Raw genomic sequence first — 19,882 nt, forward strand, 5'->3', positions numbered from 1 at the left:
AACTTGCAGGCTCTCAGCACCCTTTGGCTAACTGTTGCTTCTGAGCACAGATTTCAGCAGGGCTGAGCCCACCAGTGACCTTGAAGTTTCAGTATTGCTTTTACAGGTAGACCTTTGGATATTGAAAAAGGACTCGTCCTGTTTGCAGTTCATTTTAGACTTCTCTGGTCTTCACAAGGGTTATTTTATACTCAAGACTGTGTTTTACTCACATAGGAATTTGGGTTTGTTTCCATAGTTTCATCTAAAAAAACGGTAGCATCATTAACCTGCCTCTATCCTTTTTGTGCAGTAGCCATAGATGAGAATTTTAAGAAAAGTTTATTTCTTAGTAAAACACCAGCAACTGAGTTAACAGTTTGCTCAGAAAAGGTTCAAAATTATCCTAGTTGAATGTTTTTCAGGAGAACTAAGTCTTTTCTAAAAATAAAATGTAAAAATCTTTATGCTCTAAGTAGGGATGGGCCAGATAGTAAAATGTTTTTGGCTTCCTGTTCAGTACCCATTACATATTCTTTTTGTTTGTTTTTAAAGCAGACCCTTAGAGATGTAAAACTCATACTTAGCTAGAGGTTCCTCCATGCAACAACAGGCCCCAGGCTGTAGTTTACAGACACCCCTCTATTAGAAGCCTCTTATCATGGCCAGGGCTCCTTGCAGAAGTGGCTGATTCTAGAGCCAGGGTAGGAAAATACAAGAGGAACCTGGAGCTTCCTGTAGTACAGAAAGTGAGGCAGTGTTTGATTAAAAAGAACAGGATGGGGCACTGCCAAAGGAGCCAAGAGTCAACTTGAAAGAACCCCAGTGGCCAACGCTAGAGCAGCTTGAGCCGCAAAATAAATGATGGTGATACTGGATTGTAACCCAAAGAACAAACCTCCATCGAGCCCATAGCTGTATTAAGTGATGGAATAAAATAAACACACGGAGGAAAAGGTACAAATATTCCTTACAGACGAATTCTAAATAACAAATTTAGAAGGAATGAAGGAACTAGAAAATCCACATTAAAATATCTTGGTATCAGGTGTGGGCAAATAGCTCGGCTCGCAGAGTGCTTGCCTTGCGTGCACACGGGCCCGAGTTTGAATCCCCAGCACCTCGGAAAATATCTTGGTATCAGTCACTGCAGGCAGGCTGTACAGATGAATGAGAAAGTTGGTATTCAAAACCTTCAGGAGAAGCAGAGTATTTGCATAATAACTTCAAAGTATCTCCCCCAAGTATCTTATTAGTTGCTGTAGTATTTTTTAAATATTTTTTTAAGTTGTAGGTGTACACAATACCTTTATTTTATTTATTTTTATGTAGTATTGAGTATGGAACCCAGTGCCCCACACATGCTAGGTGAGTGTTCTACCACTGAGCCACAACCCCAGCCCTGCTACAGTTTTTTGATATGTCTGCAAACTCTTCAGGAGTCCTCCCTCCACAAAGTATAGCTTTCTTCCTTTCTTTGTGGGTATGTACTTTACTTTGGAACCTGCTTGTAAGGCACAGAGTCTGTAAAGAGAAGACTGTATGGTGGAGAGACTACCTGGGCCACGTGGTCAAATTTCAGCCCACCAGGAACAAGTTCTGTGACCCTGATGTGATGCAAGAACAAGGTCACCTTACCCCTGTGATGTTCTAGGTTCTTACTCTAATCCTGGGAAAACATAAGGTCACCCAAGTTGAGGAACGTTCCGCAGAGTAACTGACCATTGCTCTTCAGAAGTGTCAAAGTTATGGGACACAAGGTAAGACTGAGAAAATCAGAGATAGAAGGAGACTAGGGGGACACGATGGTTAAATGCAGCATTAGTATTCTGGATTGAACTTTGGAATTGAAAAAAGACTTCAGTGGAGAAAATTGTAAAATCCAAATAAAATTTGAAGCTCTATTTATAGTGTTATACCCAATGTTTTTTCCTAGTTTTGATGAGTGTACCACAGAAATGTAAGATTTGAACATTAGTGGAAGCTGGGCAAAGGGTATGTGGGAACTCTGAATTCTCTCTTCATCTCTTTTCTAAATCTAAGATTTGCAAAATAAAAAGTTTAAGAAAAAAAAAATTTCCTGTTCTGAATTGACCATCAGCTTTATCATGAACAGTTAGGCATTATTTTATTAACCCTTGGTCCGTTTTATGTCTAGAAGAAAGTATTAGCAGTTAAGATGGATTTTGGAATGTGTATGTTTTTAATGTTATTTTTTTTCTCTGTCTCTAGGGGAGGCACCTACTACAGAAGTTCCTGCATCGTTTGTGATCCTGTCTGTGTGCAGCTTAATGATATTAATAGTGTTAATTGCAAACTGTGTTTCCTGCTGTAAGGACCCAGAAATAGACTTTAAGGTGAGCACAGATGGCAGAGCATGTAGTCATCTTTGGATACATTTTCAATAGAGTGGCGTGTATCAGTCTCTTGGGAGCAAGGGTCAGCAGACTTTTCTGAAAGGACTAGGTAGTAAATACTGTGGGCCATAAAGTCCCTCTTACAGCTGCCCAACCCTTAGTCCTGCAGTCATAGTGCTACATCAACCACAGAACTGTGTTAATAAATGGTCTTGGCTTTGTGCCAGTAAAACTAGATTTACAAAAACCAGCAGTTTGAATTTGGCCCTCTGGCCTTAGTTTGGCAACCCTGCCTTAGAGCATCTTTGACAATAAGCACAAGGTGTGGTGAGTTTAAGATTTTGCTAGGTGGGAATAAAGCATTGTATTTGAACTTACTTGCCATAAGGTCTAAGCAACTGATCATTGCTCTTCAGAAGTGTCTATATGGAAGAACAGACTGGTTTGGGTTTTTTCTAAACTTTTGTAGGCTGGTGAATTTTGTGGTCATTAGATCACAAAGGGATTCCCTGGTGTTTTGTATATGAGGAAGAGTATTGAAATCTCAGGTTTACCTTGAAACCTTGAGTTCCCCAAAGAGAAGGAGAATGCTGCTGACTATAAAATCCTAGCCCAGAGAGGAATGACAGAGAGGGGCTGATGTAGCAGCAGATGGATGGAATCTACCAGAAAACAAGCTGGGAACTCCTGCCTTAGAGCTTGCTGCATGCCTGCTGGCGTGTATTAGAGTTCTAAAAATACTAGTTAAGAAGGAGTACATGGGGAAAAGTAAATAGGGAGTGTATGCCTCCAGAGAAAATGCTCCTTAATGTGTTGCCCTACTGACTGCACTGTCCTGAGGGCCACTGGTTCAAATAGGAAAACAAAGTTTACTTCTTACCCAAACCTTTTCACTGGGCATGGGACATGATTTCTCCAGCCTCCTACCTGTTTTATTGTGTGATCTCTATTCTGGAGTCTGGAGGCAGCTCTGAAGACTTAGACTCAACACTGCATGATGCACAGAAGGCCAAGAGCAAAGGAAGGCTGCAGGACTCACCCAGCACAGGTCCCTGTCTGGAGGAGTTGGCCTGCCTGGACCTGTGAGGCTTTTTTTACTACACCAGCCCCTGGGCTTTCACATCACTGAAGATTCTTCTGTGGGGACTTAATGACAACCTACTTACTGGGAGCGTATTTGTGGGTAGAGAGTCTATGTCCCTTCTTGGTCAGTTTTGCTGAGGGACTTTGTATAGAAACCTGGCCATTTTGGGACAAAGATAAAGTCTGATCAGTGTTGCTGATACTGAAGTCAGGTCTCATATTTCGTGATACCTCATTCTTGCCTTAGATTGTCCTGTTTTGAATGTCAGTATTGAATGAAGGAGTTTATTGTGATGCTGCCTGAAGGCTGGGATTCTTTATTGCTATCCAGCATGTCAGGGTGATTTCGGTGTAGAGGCCACAATGCTCTGGGATCTGTGTGACTAAATAAGAATATGGCCATGTTTCCTTTGGATACAGAGCTCTGAAATTTTAGAACTGAATGGTCCCAGGAAAGTCACTTTATAGACCAGGAATCTACAGTCTGGTAAAGTGATTTGCCCAGGTTCATCCAGATAGTCACTGGCATAATTGTAAGAGCTAGACTTAGGTCATTTTTAAAATTATTATTATACTGTATACCTCTCTGAATCTTTAGAATCATCCGGTATATCATGCTGCTGCCACATTTTGTGTGGCATTATTTTTAAGGTAGGCATGATGGACAAGTCTTTTTAATGAAAGACCCTTTAGGAATGTCCCAAGGAAAATCGAACCATCTCTTTATTCAGAAGTGCCCTCATAGATCGAACTTGAGTAGCACATTTTTCCTGCTCCCTCCTCCCATATAAATAACAATAATGTCCTTTAATGCATTCAAGCAAGCATGTGACATGTATGAAGATAAAGTCTTCTCACATGCATGCGAAAACATAAATGTCAGGGAAATCTACCATTATAACGTTTTGTTTCTCCCTTATATTGGATGGGAGCTAATGGAAGGTGGTAGAAGAAGAAAAGGATGTTGGCAGAAAATGAAAAAGGATCTTGTTCACTAATCTTTTCTCAGCTTCTGTGTGGTGCTGGGGAAGGGGATACTTGGTAATTATCTGAACTAGCAAACCACTTGACAGTCTTCTCTATGTGTATTAAATTAACTTGCATTCCAAGGGGTGCTCAATTCATGGGAATGAGGATAGGAAGATGGGGAGCCTTTCTGCCCTCTAGAGCCATTTAAATGTGCCCACAGCCTGATTGGTACATCTTCAATTTTCAAGTACTCATCTTGGGAACACCAGATCCTCTTGTATGTTAAATGCACCTTGATGCCACACAGTTTCTTGCTAGCCTTTGTGGTTCACATGCTGATGGTTTTTCTACCCAGCGTAGCAATTTTTCCATTGTTACTTTCTCCAGAGAAGTAGGGCTTACTTAAAAATATCTTTTCTGAGTCGTTTAACTGTCTTTAATAGAAAGCACAGCGTAATTAGAAATGCACATACAATTAAAAATAAAATTGAATTTGTTTTGATTTGCAGAGATATTTGTGAAAGTAAATGATAATTTTAGAAGAATTACCCAAACTCCAATAATTTATAAGCAAACTTTTGAGCCTGGTTGAGTATTTCCATGTTAAGTTCCATTCCATTTTAGAAAATTTTGCATTTAACTTCAAACTATCAATTTTAAAAGTTACATAAAATATGTATAATTTATTTTCAAATTTTATTTATTTTGCTCTTTGGAGTTGGAGAGCATAATCTCATATGCTTTTTACTTGAAGTAAGTATGAATTGGGGGAATTTTGACAGCATATCCCAAATGAGTGAAGCAATATTCATATCTTAAATGTTAGCCAGTGGTTTTTAATACTGGTTCCCTCTGATTTTAGGAATTTGAAGATAATTTTGATGATGAGATAGATTTCACACCACCAGCAGAAGACACCCCTTCTGTCCAGTCCCCAGCAGAGGTCTTCACACTTTCAGTACCAAATATTTCACTTCCAACTCCATCACAGTTCCAGCCTTCTGTGGGTAAGACCTTCCTAATGTCAGGTTGTGGTGCATTATCTCTGAGCGGTGAGAGCAGGAGCCTTGCTGCTGTCATGCAGTATTGGGCAGCCCACCTCTGCTTTGCCTGTCCATCTTGCTCTGCCCCCTGTGAAGCTGTGTTCTAGTGCTCAGGCCTGTTTCACGCCTGCAAAGGCTGCTGTTTCCAGGCTGAGGTAGGAGGATTGTGAGTTCAAAGGCAGCCTCAGCAACTTGGCAAGGCCCTAGGCAACTTCATTCTCTCAATAAAATATGTTTAAGGGGGCGAGGGGTGGGGATGTGTCTCAGTGGTTAAGCACCCCTGGGTTCAAAAACAAAACCCTTGTTTTCTTTGTGGCCCCTGGGTCTAATAAAAGAGCAAAACCTCTCTCCTGATGCACTGAAATTGCACACTGGTGCTGAGCTCCTTGGCTCTCCTTGGGTAGACTGGTTTCTCTGCAGACTCTGGACATTCCTGTCTTCACTAGAACATTCTGCTTGAGAGAGGGGGCCATATACAGTAATGCTAATCAGATGGGCTTTTCATTTACTTCTTTTGTTTGTTTGCTATTTCCGCAATCCCACAGTGTTAGGGACTCGAACCCACCTGGCCTCGAGCATGCAAGTCAGGCACTCTATGTGATGCGCTATATCGCCAGCACTCATTTACTTCTTAAGATAGAGTTTGATTAGATGTTAGTTGATCTCTTGAATGCATTAAAGGATGTTATTGCTATTTGTATGGTGGGAAGAGGGCTTAAGAAGTAGGATTTTCCAGGACTGGTATAAGAAGGCTGTTTAAGGTCTTATAGGTCCCAAGCTTGCCATTTGTGGTACCACATGCGCTGTGGGGTGTGCTTAGAGCAGTACAAATCCAAGTTGATTATACTCCTGTCAGCATGCATGGCTCAAAGAAAAAGTAAGGTAAAATACTATATGCTAGTGTAGTTCATTTAAAGTATTTGTAAAGTAAGATGTATTTAATATTTGTGTGTTTTGCAATATTAGAAAATGACACATAGTTCTTAGCTTTAATTTCTGTAAATAATACCCTTACCTCAACAAAAAATAGTTTAGTTTGAAAGGAGTTCAAAATATCCTTGAAATAACTTAAGTATACTCATCTCTACGCTGGAATGCTTTTATTGTAGTTTGTTTGAAAATTTTCTTTCCTTCATACTTAAGGAAAGCCCTGAGAGACTGGGGCTTTTCCAGGTCTATCGTTTAACCCTAAATTACTTTCAATTAGTTGAATCCTAACTCAGATCAGCATCAGTAGAAAAGATACCCAGACCATGGGAAAGGGGCGAAGCTGCCCTTGAAGACAGCTGGAGCAGGGCCTTGAACTCCATGGGCATTTTACAGTCACTGCTCATTTTCTCTTCCCTTTGTATGTCAGTTTCATCTCTCAGATGGCTTCTCTCTTCGGTGGGGAGCATGACTGCTAGCTGTTCCATGTTCGTATCTTCATGGTTTTGCAGTGAGGGAGGAAAGGAGCTTCTCTCTCCTCAGGCCAGAAAGTAAAACCTCTTAGAGGCCTTCTGGTTGGCTTTACCTCCAGCACATGCGCAGACTGACAATGGGCATGAACTGGGCAGCGATCATAACATTCATATACATGCCCCTCTTTCTGTTTTACTGAATTCCTCTAATTCTAAAATCCCTCTTAATAGGAAGAAATCATTGTAAGTTTCTCTGCTTAGAAAACTTTCAGAGTATTTTTATCATTTTGGGATATAAGAGGCTTTCCAAGTATAGCAGTAAATCTAGAAGCCATAAAAAAGCCAGATTTGAATCATAAAATGAAATATTTGGTATGGAAAAAAAGAGTATACGCCTATTTAACATAGTAGCAAAAAAATTTGTAAACTACAAATAGAATGAAAACTGTTACATATTAATAGTTCAGAGGCCATTTGTGGTGGCACAGACCTGTAACCCCAGTGACTCAGGAGGCTGAGGCAGGAAGATCAAAAGTTCAAGGCCAGTATCAGCAACTTAGCAAGGCCCTGTCTCAAAATAAAAGTAAAAAAAGATGGGGAATGTTGCTCAATAGAAGAGCATCCCTGAGTTCAATCCTTAATATGACAGAGAAAAGAAAAAAAAAAAAAGTTCTCACAAGTATAAGAACAAGAGTAATGTGTCACTTGCTGTAGGTCATGATTGGGTGTATGTGTGTGTGTAAGAGAGAAATAGAAAGTCTCTTCTACTTGCCCTTAGTACAGCTGTGAGGTGGGAAGAAATTCCCTCCCAGAGGGGCAGTCCGGCAGTTTGCATCAGTATGTAAGATACTCGGTCCCAAGCACCACACACACAAATGTAAAATATGTTTGCTCTTGATCCAGCACTTTAACTTTTAATGAATTATCTTTAGGAACGAATTAAGTATACAAACACGTGCAAAGGGATTTATTGCAGCATTGTTTGGCAATATAAAAAGGAAAATGTTTAAATATTAATATGTAACTTGCTAAATTCCAGTACAGGCAAATAATGGACTATTTTTTAATGCCTGCAAAAGGATGAAGATGAGTTGTATTTGACTATGAAAGATATTTGCAATATGTAAAAAAGGTGTGCCACATAGTCACAAGCAAGTCTAGAAGTTCTGTTTTTTTCCCTTTTTTCTCTTTTTAAATTGTATTTTTGAATAGATAATATATTCACAGTTCAGAAATCAAAGCATATAGAAAGATATAAGTAGTGAAAAGTCACCCTGTAATATTTGAACCAACCTTATTTCCCACCCCTGCCTTCCCTAGTTAAGAGCTGCTCTTCTTGGTTTCTTAAGTATTTTTCCAGAGTTTCTAGATACAAACCTCTCCCCACTGTTTTAAAATTTGTTTTAATTTTTTATTTTTGTAGAACAGTTTTAAGTTCCCAGCAAAATTGAGAAGAAAGAAGGTCTGGAGGTTTCCATGTACTCTCCATCCCTCACACACGTAGTTCCCCCTTTTACCCAAAGTTGCCATGGTAAATATATTGCTTGACATTGTTTTTTTTTTTTTTCCATTTACCAATGTATCTTTGAGATACTTTCATATTAATAAAGAGAGCATATTTATTTTTGCCTATAAGTTATACTGTTTGAATTAGCGCAGTCAGTCTTCTATTGATGGATATTTGGGTTGTTTCTAATCTTTTGTCATTAAAGCCGGTATCTAGGTTGTTTTGCACATTGTTGTTGTGCTGGTGCCTTTGTAGAATACATTTTTAGAATTGGGTCAGATAATGTATGTGTTCCATTTTGATGGCTCTTGCCAACTTGCCCTCTACAGAAGTTATACCAGTTTCTGTTCCTGCCAGCTGGGTGTCAATGGTTTATGCTGTAGTTTTGAAGCTAAGTTGGTGTCAGTTCAAACTAGATTGTTATAAATTTAGGATAACTGTAATCCCCATGGTAACCACAAAAAAGTTCACAGGAAAGGAAATCAAAATGTTACACTAAAAAAGAAAGTCAATCACATACATACACAAAAAGTGATATATTAATGAACTGATATTAAGATGGCTTAGCAGTCTGTTTTAGATGCCAAAATTTAATAGTCTTAGACTCAGTGTCTAAAAAAAGGGATAATGTTTTAAGATTTTGGTTTGACATTAGCCTATAATCTACCTTGAGTAGATTTTTGAATGTGGGAATGCAAGTTTTTCTTGTAGATTGCCCCCCCCCCCCCCCCCCCCCCCCCCCCCCCCCGCCTCATTCACTTGCTGGTCCTTCCTTTCCTCTCTGCTTACATATGTGTGTGGCTCTGTTTTAGGCTTCATGCTCTCTTTTGTTAGTTGATCAGTCTGTTTCTTTGTCTCAGTCTTAACTGTGATGGCTTCATAATAACATGATCTGCATATTTTCTCACCCTGTAGGTCCTCACTTCTCTCTCTCTCAGTAGTGTCCTTTGGTGACTCAGAGTTCTTAATTTTGGTGCACTCCACATCATCTTGTTTTTCTTTGGATAACTTGAGATTTTGGTGTCATATTTAAGAATCGTTGTCAAATCCAAGGTCATGAAGATTTTCCTCTTTATCTTCTGTAGAACTTATAGTTTTAGCTCATGAATTTAGATCATCTTGCTCCTTAATTTATGTCTTTAGTCCATTTTGACTTAATTTTTTTTGTATGGTGTAGGGTAAGGGTCTAGCTTAATTCTTTTACATGTGGTTATCCACTTGCCCCAATAACAATGTTTGAGGACATTGTCCTTTCTCCATTGAATTTTCTTGGCACACTTTTGGAAAATAAATTTATCATATTTGTTTGGATTCATTTCTGGACTCTTAATTATATTCCATTGGTTGGTATGCCTGTCCTTATCCCATTACAACATTGTTTTGAGTACTGTAGCTTTTATTTTGTAGTAAGTTTTGAAATGGAGAAGTGTGAGTCCTCCAATTTTGTTTTTCTCTTTTAAGATTCTTTTAGTTATTTTGGATTCCTTGCAATTACATATAAATTTTATGATTAACTTTTCCATTTCTACAAAATAGGCCATTGAAATTTGATAGGAATTATTATTTTGGTATACCATTTTGATTCCTTTCTCATTCCCTTTTGAATATGTTTTTCACATATTTTCTTAGTGGACATGAAAGATTACATGTTAACATTCTAAGTTTATAACAATTGAGTTTAAATTGATAATCAGCTTCAGTAGCAAACAAAAACTCTGCTTCTATACAGCCCTTTCCCTCCCTTTATGTTGTTACATTGTATATTGTTACACATTTTGTGCCTACTTCTTTTTTTAAAAGCATTCGTATTTTAAATCATGTAGGAAATAGAAAGAGGAGCAATATAAATCATACAAGAACATTACCATCTTATTTACCTACTTAGGTTTACTGGAGATATTTATCTTTTATTTTATTTATTTATTTTTTTTTATTGTAAACAAATGGGATACATGTTGTTTCTCTGTTTGTACATGGCGTAAAGGCATACCATTTGTGTAATCATAAATTTACATAGAGCAATGTTGTTTGATTCATTCTGTTATTTTTTCCCTTCCCCCCACCCCTCCCACCCCTCTTTACCCTCTATACAGTAGTTCCTTCCTCCATACTTGCCCCCCTCCCTAACCCTAACTCTAACCCTTCCCTCCCCCCCATTATGTGTCATCCTCCACTTATCAGCGATATCATTCGTCCTTTGGCTTTTTGAGATCGGCCTATCTCACTTAGCATGATATTCTCCAATTTCATCCATTTGCCTGCAAATGTCATAATTTTATCATTCTTTATGGCTGAGTAATATTCCATAGTATATATATACCACAGTTTCTTTATCCACTCATCAATTGAAGGGCATCTAGGTTGGTTCCACAGTCTGGCTATTGTGAATTGAGCAGCTATGAACATTGATGTGGCTGTATCTCTGTAGTATGCTGATTTTAAGTCCTTTGGGTGTAGGCCAAGGAGTGGGATAGCTGGGTCAAATGGTGGTTCCATTCCAAGTTTTCTAAGGAATCTCCACACTGCTTTCCAGAGTGGCTGCACTAATTTGCAGCCCCACCAGCAGTGTATGAGTGTACCTTTCTCCCCACATCCTCGCCAACACCTGTTGTTGCTCGTATTCTTGATAATCGCCATTCTAATTGGGGTGAGATGGAATCTTAGGGTGGTTTTGATTTGCATTTCTCTTATTACTAGAGATGTTGAACATTTTTCCATATGTTTGTTGATTGCTTGTAGATCTTCTTCTGTGAAGTGTCTATTCATTTCCTTAGCCCATTTGTTGACTGGACTGTTTGAATTCTTGGAGTAGAGTTTTTTGAGTTCTTTATAGATTCTGGAGATTAGTGCTCTATCTGAAGTATGATTGGCAAAGATATTCTCCCACTCTGTAGGCTCTTTCTTCGCATTGCTGATAGTTTCCTTTGCTGAGAGAAAGCTTTTTAGTTTGAATCTATCCCAGTGGTTGATTCTAGCTTTTATTTCTTGTGCTATGGGAGTCCTGTTGAGGAAGTCTGGTCCTAGACCAACAAGGTGAAGATTTGGACCTACTTTTTCTTCTATAATCTGCAGGGTCTCTGGTCTGATTCTGAGGTCCTTAATCCATTTTGAGTTTAGTTTCATGCATGGTGAGAGATATGGGTTTAGTTTCATTCTGTTGCATATGGATTTCCAATTCTCCCAGCACCATTTGTTGAAGAGGCTATCTTTTCTCCATTGCATATTTTTGGCCCCTTTGTCTAGTATGAGAAAATTGTATTTATTTGGATTTGTGTCCGTGTCCTCTATTCTGTACCATTGATCTACCTTTCTATTTTGGTACCAATACCATGCCGTTTTTGTTACTATTGCTTTGTAGTAGAGTTGAAGATCTGGTATTGCAATACCCCCTGTTTCACTCTTCCTGCTAAGGATTGCTTTAGCTATTCTGGGTTTCTTATTCTTCCAGATGAATTTCATAATTGCTTGCTCTATTTCTGTAAGGTACACAATTGGGATTTTAATTGGAATTGCATTGAATTTGTATAGCACTTTAGGTAGTATGGCCATTTTGACAATATTAATTCTTCCTATCCAAGAACATGGAAGATCTTTCCATCTTCTAAGGTGTTCTTTAATTTCTTTCTTTAGTGTTGTATAGTTCTCATTGTAGAGGTCTTTCACCTCTTTTGTGAGATTGATTCCCAAGTATTTTATTTTTTTCGAGGCTATTGTGAATGGGGTAGTTTTCCTAATTTCTCTTTCTGAAGATTCATCACTTATGTATAAAAATGCGTTGTATTTATGGGCATTGATCTTGTAACCTGCTACTTTACTGAAATCACTTATGAGTTCTAAGAGTTTTCTGGTGGAATTTCCAGGTTCCTCTAAATATATAATCATGTCATCAGCGAACAGGGATAGTTTGAGTTCTTCTTTTCCAATTCGTATCCCTTTAATTTCTTTGGTTTGTCTAATTGCTCTGGCCAGAGTCTCAAGAACGATGTTGAATAGAAGTGGTGAAAGAGGGCATCCCTGCCTTGTTCCAGTTTTTAGGGGGAATGCTTTCAGTTTTTCACCATTTAGAATGATATTAGCCATGGGCTTAGCATAAATGGCCTTTACAATGTTAAGGAATGTTCCCACTATCCCTATTTTTTCTAGTGTTTTGAGCATGAAGGAGTGCTGTATTTTATCAAATGCTTTTTCTGCATCTATTGAAATAATCATGTGATTCTTGACTCTAAGTCTATTAATATGGTGAATTACGTTTATTGATTTCCTGATGTTGAACCAACCTTGCATCCCTGATATTTATCTTTTAAAAGAGCCTTTTAACGTTTGTTCTAGGTCAGGTATACTAGAAACAAACTCCTTAACATTTATCTGAGAATATTTTATATCTTAATTTCTCCTGTTTGTTCATTGTCTCTCTCCGTTTCTTTCCCTCTCTCCTCCTCTTTCCCCTTCACTCGCCCTCTGTCCCCTGGGGATTGAACTAAGGATCACTATACTCCTGAGCTCCAGACCCAGCCCACCACCTGTTTTGGAGACAAGGATTTCCTGAGTTGTGGAGGCTGGCCTTAAACTTGTGATCCTCCTGTCTCAACCTCGCAAGTCACTAGTATTATAGGCATATGCCACTGCACTGTTACTCATTTTTGAAAGATAGTTTTGCCAGATATGGAATTCTTGGTTCGTGGATCTTTTCTTTCACCGCTTTTATCTGTGAGCTCACTGCCTTCTGATTTCCATAGTTTCTGATAAATAATTGACTGTTCATCTCATTGAAGATTCTGTCTCATGGTGAGTTGTTTCTCTCTTACTGCTTACAAAGTTCTCTGTCTCTGGGTAGAGTTTGATTTAATGTGTATTGGTGTGGATCTCTTTGAGTTTAATATTACTTGGAGTTTATGGAACTTCTTGGACATGTAGATGCGTATCCTTTAGTAGGTATGGGACATTTTCTACCATTGTCTTCAATTATTTTTTTCTTTTTTTGTCATTCTTCTGGGATTCCCATTAAGTCTATATTGGTCCTGTTGATATTTTACCCACACTAGAGTTTTTGGATCAGAAAAAACAGATCTAGGTATTATAGAATCAGACAGAAGGCTAATTCAAAAATATTGTCCCTATTAAGACTTAAAATTGTTTTGGCTTTATTAGGGGTTTATTTGGTTTTGTTTTGGTACCAGGGATTGAACTTGGGATGCTTAACACACTGAGCCTCATCCTCAGCCCTTTTTATGATTTTATTTTGAGACAGGGTCTTGGTAAGTTGCTTAGGGCCTTGGTAAGTTGCTGAGGCCGGCTTTGAACTTGGGATCCTCCTGCATCAGCCTCCCGAGTTGCTAGGATTACAGACAGACATGTACCACAGCACTCGGTTTTATTAGTTTTAAAGAGGTGTTTTATGTATTTGTTTCTACCTTTAGTAGCACAAGCATTAAATTTGTGTTAGTATTTGTACTTTATAGGTTATGTATTTAATACTTATTTTTAGTTAGATATTTATATTTTAAATGTTTTTTTTCTCTACAGAAGGTTTGAAGTCTCAAGTTGCCCGCCACAGCCTAAACTATATACAGGAAATTGGAAATGGCTGGTTTGGAAAGGTATGATGTTTTTCACTTTGATTTTTTTCCCCCTTTTGTTTATACAGTTTAGAATTTAAAGTTAATTTTGAATTGAATTGTGTGACATTCCACTTTCTCCATAGACACTATACTGTGAATAGAGGTTGCTTTTTGTCCATAAAACTGCATGGGAATGCAGGTTGCAGCATTCCTGGGTATGTGACTCTTTCAGAAGATTGTCTAACATTCAGACTGCTATAACAAAATGCCATAAACTGGGTAACTTAAAAACAACAGAAATTTATTTTTCACACTTCTGGAGTCTGGGAAATGCCTTCTGATTTGGCATCTGATGAAGAAGGCCTGTTTTCTGATTCACAGATGGCACCTTCACACTGTTCTCACCTGGTAGAAAGGGCGAGGCGATTCTCGGGAGCCTTTTTTTTTTAAAGAGGATCTTGCTACATTGCCCAAGCTCATCCTCAGTTCCTGGCTTAAGTAGTCCTCCTGCCTCAGCCTCCTGAGTAGCTGGGGGATTGCAGATACATACCACTACACCCAGCTTGGATTCTCTTTTATAAGGACAGTAAACTAGTTCTTCCTGAAATCCCTGCCTTCTAATAGTCTCACATTAGGAATTTTGGGACACAAACATTCACACCTGAGGGGGAAAGAAAAAAAAAATTTAATATATTTTTAGTCTTTAGGTTTTTTGGTAGGTGGACACAATACCTTTATTTTATTTTTATGTGATGCTGAGGATCAAATCCAGGGCTTCGTGTGTGCTAGGTGAGCGCGCTCCCAATGAGCTACAACCCTAGCCCATTTTATTTTTTTTAAACCCTATCAAGAGACTTTTCTAATTGTTAGCATAAGAACAGTAAGAAGAGAAGGGACTGGACTCTTAGAAACTTTTTATCCTTCTCAAAGTAAATTATTATTTTCTTCTCTCCCTTCTCTCTTTCCCCCTTCTTGTTTCTTCCCTTCCCCTCGTGGCTTCTAAATCACTGAAGAACTGTAGACACAGACAGTGCACGCAGCTGGAGACTTTGACTTTTACTCTCAGTGAAGTAGGAATTGCTCTGGTGTTGACAGATGAGTGACATGATCTGACTTCCTTTTCAAAGGAACACTGTAGTGGGTAGTCTATGGAGGGCCAAGGTGAAAGCAGAGATATTGGTTAGAAGGCTGTCATGAGCATCCATGGAGATACCTGGTCATACCTGATCCTGGATGGTAGCACTGGGGATGGTGCGAAAGGGAGGAACCCAGGTAGCTGTGGGGTTGGGCCTGATAACTGGGAGAATGGATTTCCCTCCAGCTGGAGTATGAGAAAGACAACAGGAGGAGCAGGTGTGGAGGAGGAAGTCAGGAGTTCTTTTTTGGATAGGTAAGGTGTGAGATGGCTATTAGACATCTAAGTGGTGCTAGCAAATAGGCAACTGGGAATGCAGATCAAGTTCAAGAGGGAGGTTCTAGGCCATAGATAGAGAGAGAGAGAGAGAGAGATTGATAGGTAGATACATAGATGGTCTTTAAAGCAGTGAGTCTAGCTGAAATTATTGAGAACTTCAAAATGAAAAAGGGGGAGAAGCATAAGGACTGAGCCCTGAGATTGTGTAGCGGGGAGAGGTTGGTGCATTTGGGGAACCAACAAAGGGACTTAGAGTCAGCGAGCAAGTAGGGAGAGGCACATTCTAAAAGTGGGATGAAGAGGAATTCTCGGAACATCAGTTGATCAGTTGTAGCAAACACTGTGGCTTGCCAAGTAAGATGCAGACTTTAAGGTCTAGGATTCAGCAGTGTGAGGCCCTTGGTATGCTGGAAAGAAACTGTTTATGGGGAATAGCAGTGACATATCCTTACAAACAATGAGTTCAAGAGAGGAAGAGGAGACAAAGTGTGTTTGACAACTTTCTTGGGGGATTTGTTCTAAAAAGGAGCAGAGAACTGGAGTGGTAAGTTGTTTGGGGACATCCAGAGGGCCAAGGAAAGGTTTCATGATTTTTATTTATTATCATTATTTTTGTAGGATGGGCAGCTTGTTTATGTGGAGGGGAGGACACTGACAGTGCAGGAGACGAGAGTAATTGTAGGAGCAAAGTCATTAATGAACAGGAGGTCAGGGGTCAGTAGCGTGGTTGGGGGATTTGGTCTTAGGAGCAGAGGCAGTCTCTCTCTTGAAATGGGGCAGAAGCAGAGCGTGTGGACCTAGATGCAGGTGCATGGGGTAGTGGTACGATGAGGAGGTGCCCTTGTGATAGTTGTCTCAGTGAGTTAGGAGGCCACTGTCTCCCTCGAAAGGGAGGAGTGAAAAGATGTGTTGAAAGTTCAGAGGAGGAGGTGTGAGAGCCATCTAGGAAAGTGCATCTGCTCGGGAGGTGTAGGGGCATGGTGGGCAGCTCTCGGGACCACCACAAATTTAAAATGGCAGCCGTCATGGTGGTGGTGTTTTCCTCTATTTTTAGTGTTTTATTTGAGACTGGCAGTTTACTTTAACCAGCACTGTGGTTTGGCTAAACTGATACACTTCATAGAGAAGGCAAAGGAGTGGCGAAGGTGAGGGAGGCCAGAGAGGGTGGGAGCAGGGGAGGCCACCAGTGGGAACTGGTACCGTCAGTGGATTCGCAGAGTCAGTGTGGAAGCAGGTGAGCTGGGAATAAAGGGCCTGGTAGAAGAGGGGCAGAATCCAAGGTTGGGGAATAACTATTAGCTAGGTGTAGATCTGTGGAAGTGATTGCTGAAATTGTAGAAGTGAAGTACAAGAACTGAGAGGCCAGGTGTTGAATGACTTGGCCCTGCACAGTGTACACCAGGAAGGCCGAGAGAGGAAGACTGGTGCTGGAGAGGTTGTTACAATGGCCCGCTGTTATTCCTTCCCCCCTTTTTAAAAATTTATGTCTTATGATATGCTTATTATTCTTGCATAAACTATTTAAAACAAAGAATGTGACTTAGTTAATTTTTAGAATTTCTTGTTTTCTTTACCTTTCTGTCCTTTTATTCCTGATAAACACATTGAGTTCTGTTCAAGATGTTACTGTTTTCAGGCAGTAAAATAGACATGATCTATTTTATAGAAATTTTTTTAAAAAGTTCTCTTAAAGGAAGTCATTTAGTTTTGATAATTCTTTAGAAATGATAAAAGCCTTTTACTTCGTCATCATTTTAAGTTGGTAAAATATGGTATTTTTTAGTGCTTTTGCACTAACCTGTGTTGTATTTAATATTTCTCTTGTAGCTAGTTCTTACATGAGGTAGCTCATTCTTACTTTGCATTCTGATAATATCAGTGGAGTGTTTTTTATGTGTATTTTGGCTGAAGATTTGGTACAAGAGGAGGGCGTGGTATCATTGGAATACCATGGATTTTTTTAAAATTTTAGTGCAGTTATTGTACATTGGCTAGCTGTCAGTTAACTTCCTTGTGTTTACAGTAGGCTAAATATCAATCTAGTTCAAAATGTTCTGAGAAACATTTGAGTTATGTTTGAATTGAACTTATAAATTGCTTTTCTGTAATGTCATGGTTTATTTCCATAAAAATACAATGAATTTTTAAATGAACAGAAAACATATATGTGTGAAATATATGAATGTTGTAAATTTCTAACGAATAGTTTAAATTGGCCCTTTTAGTGAAGAAAAATACTTGCGTTTTCTAAGCTTTTGTGAGATGGTATATAAAGTAGTAGAAAGCCATCTTTGCTTGATTTGTTTTCTCGTTTTTTCCATTTCCTGGTTAATGAGACATGCTTTTTTACCATTTTGATGTAACTAATAAAAAAACCTGTTATTTGATTTTAGGTCCTTCTTGGGGAGATTTACACAGGTACCAGTGTGGCAAGAGTAATAGTGAAGGAGTTAAAAGCAAGTGCAAGCCCCAAAGAACAAGATGTTTTTTTGAAAAATGGAGAACCTTACTAGTAAGTAAGCCTTACATTTGTTCTATAAATAATCTGTGGTCTTTTTAAAATCAAGAGTTTAGCCAGGCACAGTGGCATACTCCTATAATCCCAGGTACTCAGGACACTGAGGCAGGAGCATCACAAAAGACCAGCCTCAGCAACTTAGCGAGACCATATCTCAAAACACAAATGGCTGGGGGTGTAACCCTGTGGTAGAGTGCCCTAGGTTCATCCCTGGTAACCTACCTTCCCTACCACACACACAAAGGGGGGGGGAAAAAAAATCAACTGTTTAAAACTGCTTTGGGGTTTCTGCCTGCATACATTCTAAATAAGACCCTAAGACCTCAGAGTCTCACTAAACCCCAGATGTCCACATTTCAATTGAAAAATCACTATTCATTCTAAGAGGCAAGGAAACTAACTTGAATAAGATAAAGACACTGACATTGAGATGATGGAGTGGCAAGAATTACCTGGCAAGGATTTTAAAGCACTTCAGGGATATGCAGCACACTAGAAACAAATGGGGAAAAGGCAGAGTCTCAGCAAAGAAATGAAGACATGAAGAAGACCTCAGTGGAAATTATAGAACTGAAAAATAAACTGAAATTTAAAACTTAGTGAATGAGGGCTGGCGATATAGCCCAGTTGGTAGAGTGCTCTCCTTGCCTGCCCAAGGCCCTGGGTCCTAATCCCCAGCACCACAAAATAACAAAAAACTTAGTGAATGATCTCAGCAGCAGAGTAAGGAGGACAGAGGAAAGAAACAGTGAAGTTGAAGATAAAATAATAAGTATTGCCCAATTTAAGAAAATAGACTTAAAAAAAAAATCAAGCCTCAGGGATGTTGAGAACTATAACAAAAAAATTTAACATTCATGTCATAGATGTCCCAGAATGAAAAGAGAAAAGGCTAAAAAGGTATTCAAAGAAATAATGGCTGAAAATTTCCCAAATTTGAAAAAGACAAAACTTATCAATTCAAGAGCAAGTCCCAATCAGGATAAACCCAAACTTTTTTGAAAACTAAAGACAAAAGCTGTTAATAGTGAAGAAGCTGCACCTTACCAAGAGAGGAAACTCAGCTTGAAACCCTGGAGGCCAGAAGAAACAGGATGGCATTTTTCAAGTGCTAAAAGATAAGAACTGTGAAATTACATGTCCAGAGAAGATATATGTTAGGAATGAAGAGAATATCAGCCCATTGTCAAACAAAGGAAAGCTAAAAGAGATTATTAGCAGCAAACTTACCCTAAAAGAAAGTCAAAGAAATTTTTCTAAAGAAATAAATACTACATTTGGAATGTTTAATGGTGAAAGAATGAATGCTTTTACCCTCTTGTTCAGGACAACACATGGATATTTGCTTTTACTGCTGTTATTCAGCATAGTACCAGAAATTCTTGCCAGCTCACTAGAGCTAGAAAAGGAAATAAAGGCATATGGATCAGAAAGGAAAACAAAAGTGTCTTTATTTGTAGATGACATGATGTTTTATGTAGAAAATCCCAAGGAATCTACACAAAGGTCTCCCAGAACTAGGTTGCAAAATATAAGATAACATAAAAAAATCATTTTGTGACTGGAATGTAGATCAATGAGACAGTATTTGCCTAGCATGCTTCAGGCCCTGAGTTTAATCCCATGCACTGCCAAAACAGTTTTAAAAGTCAATTTTGTTTCTATAAACTAGCCGTGAATGTGTGAAAACCAAAATTGGGTGTGGTGGTACACACTTGTAATCCCAGTGACTTGGGAGTCTAAGGCCAGAGGATCCCAAGTTGAAGGCCCTCTTCAACATTTAGCAAGACTCTTGACTTAAAATAAAAATAAAAAGAGTTGGGGGGCTGGGGATATAGCTCAGTTGGTAGAGTGCTTGCTCGCATGCACAATCCCCTGGCACCACAAAAAAAAAAAAAAAAAAAAAAAAAAGAGTTGGGGATATAGCTCAGTGGTAAAGTGCCCCTGTGTTCAATGCCTAGTGCCAATATTAATGATAATAACATTTAATAATGTTTACACTTGCATAAAAGTAAATACCTGGGTACATGTATAGGACTTGTATGTTGAAAACT

The 19,882-nt window shown here is 38.9% G+C and overlaps 1 protein-coding gene across 2 annotated transcripts in view; it reads left to right on the forward strand.

The window, feature by feature from the left end:
• Nucleotides 1-19,882, forward strand: part of LMTK2 (lemur tyrosine kinase 2) — a 92,321-nt gene that overhangs the window by 22,746 nt on the left and 49,693 nt on the right. For both annotated transcript variants that reach the window (XM_079121211.1, XM_079121210.1), the window contains exons 2-5: nt 2,212-2,336; nt 5,251-5,395; nt 13,862-13,935; nt 17,704-17,822. In XM_079121211.1, the coding sequence (XP_078977337.1) occupies nt 2,212-2,336; nt 5,251-5,395; nt 13,862-13,935; nt 17,704-17,822 (463 nt within the window). The remainder of the gene's footprint in view (nt 1-2,211; nt 2,337-5,250; nt 5,396-13,861; nt 13,936-17,703; nt 17,823-19,882) is intronic.

The sequence above is a fragment of the Sciurus vulgaris genome (genome assembly GCF_902686455.1).
Source record: "Sciurus vulgaris genome assembly, chromosome: 18".
Taxonomy (NCBI): domain Eukaryota; kingdom Metazoa; phylum Chordata; class Mammalia; order Rodentia; family Sciuridae; genus Sciurus; species Sciurus vulgaris.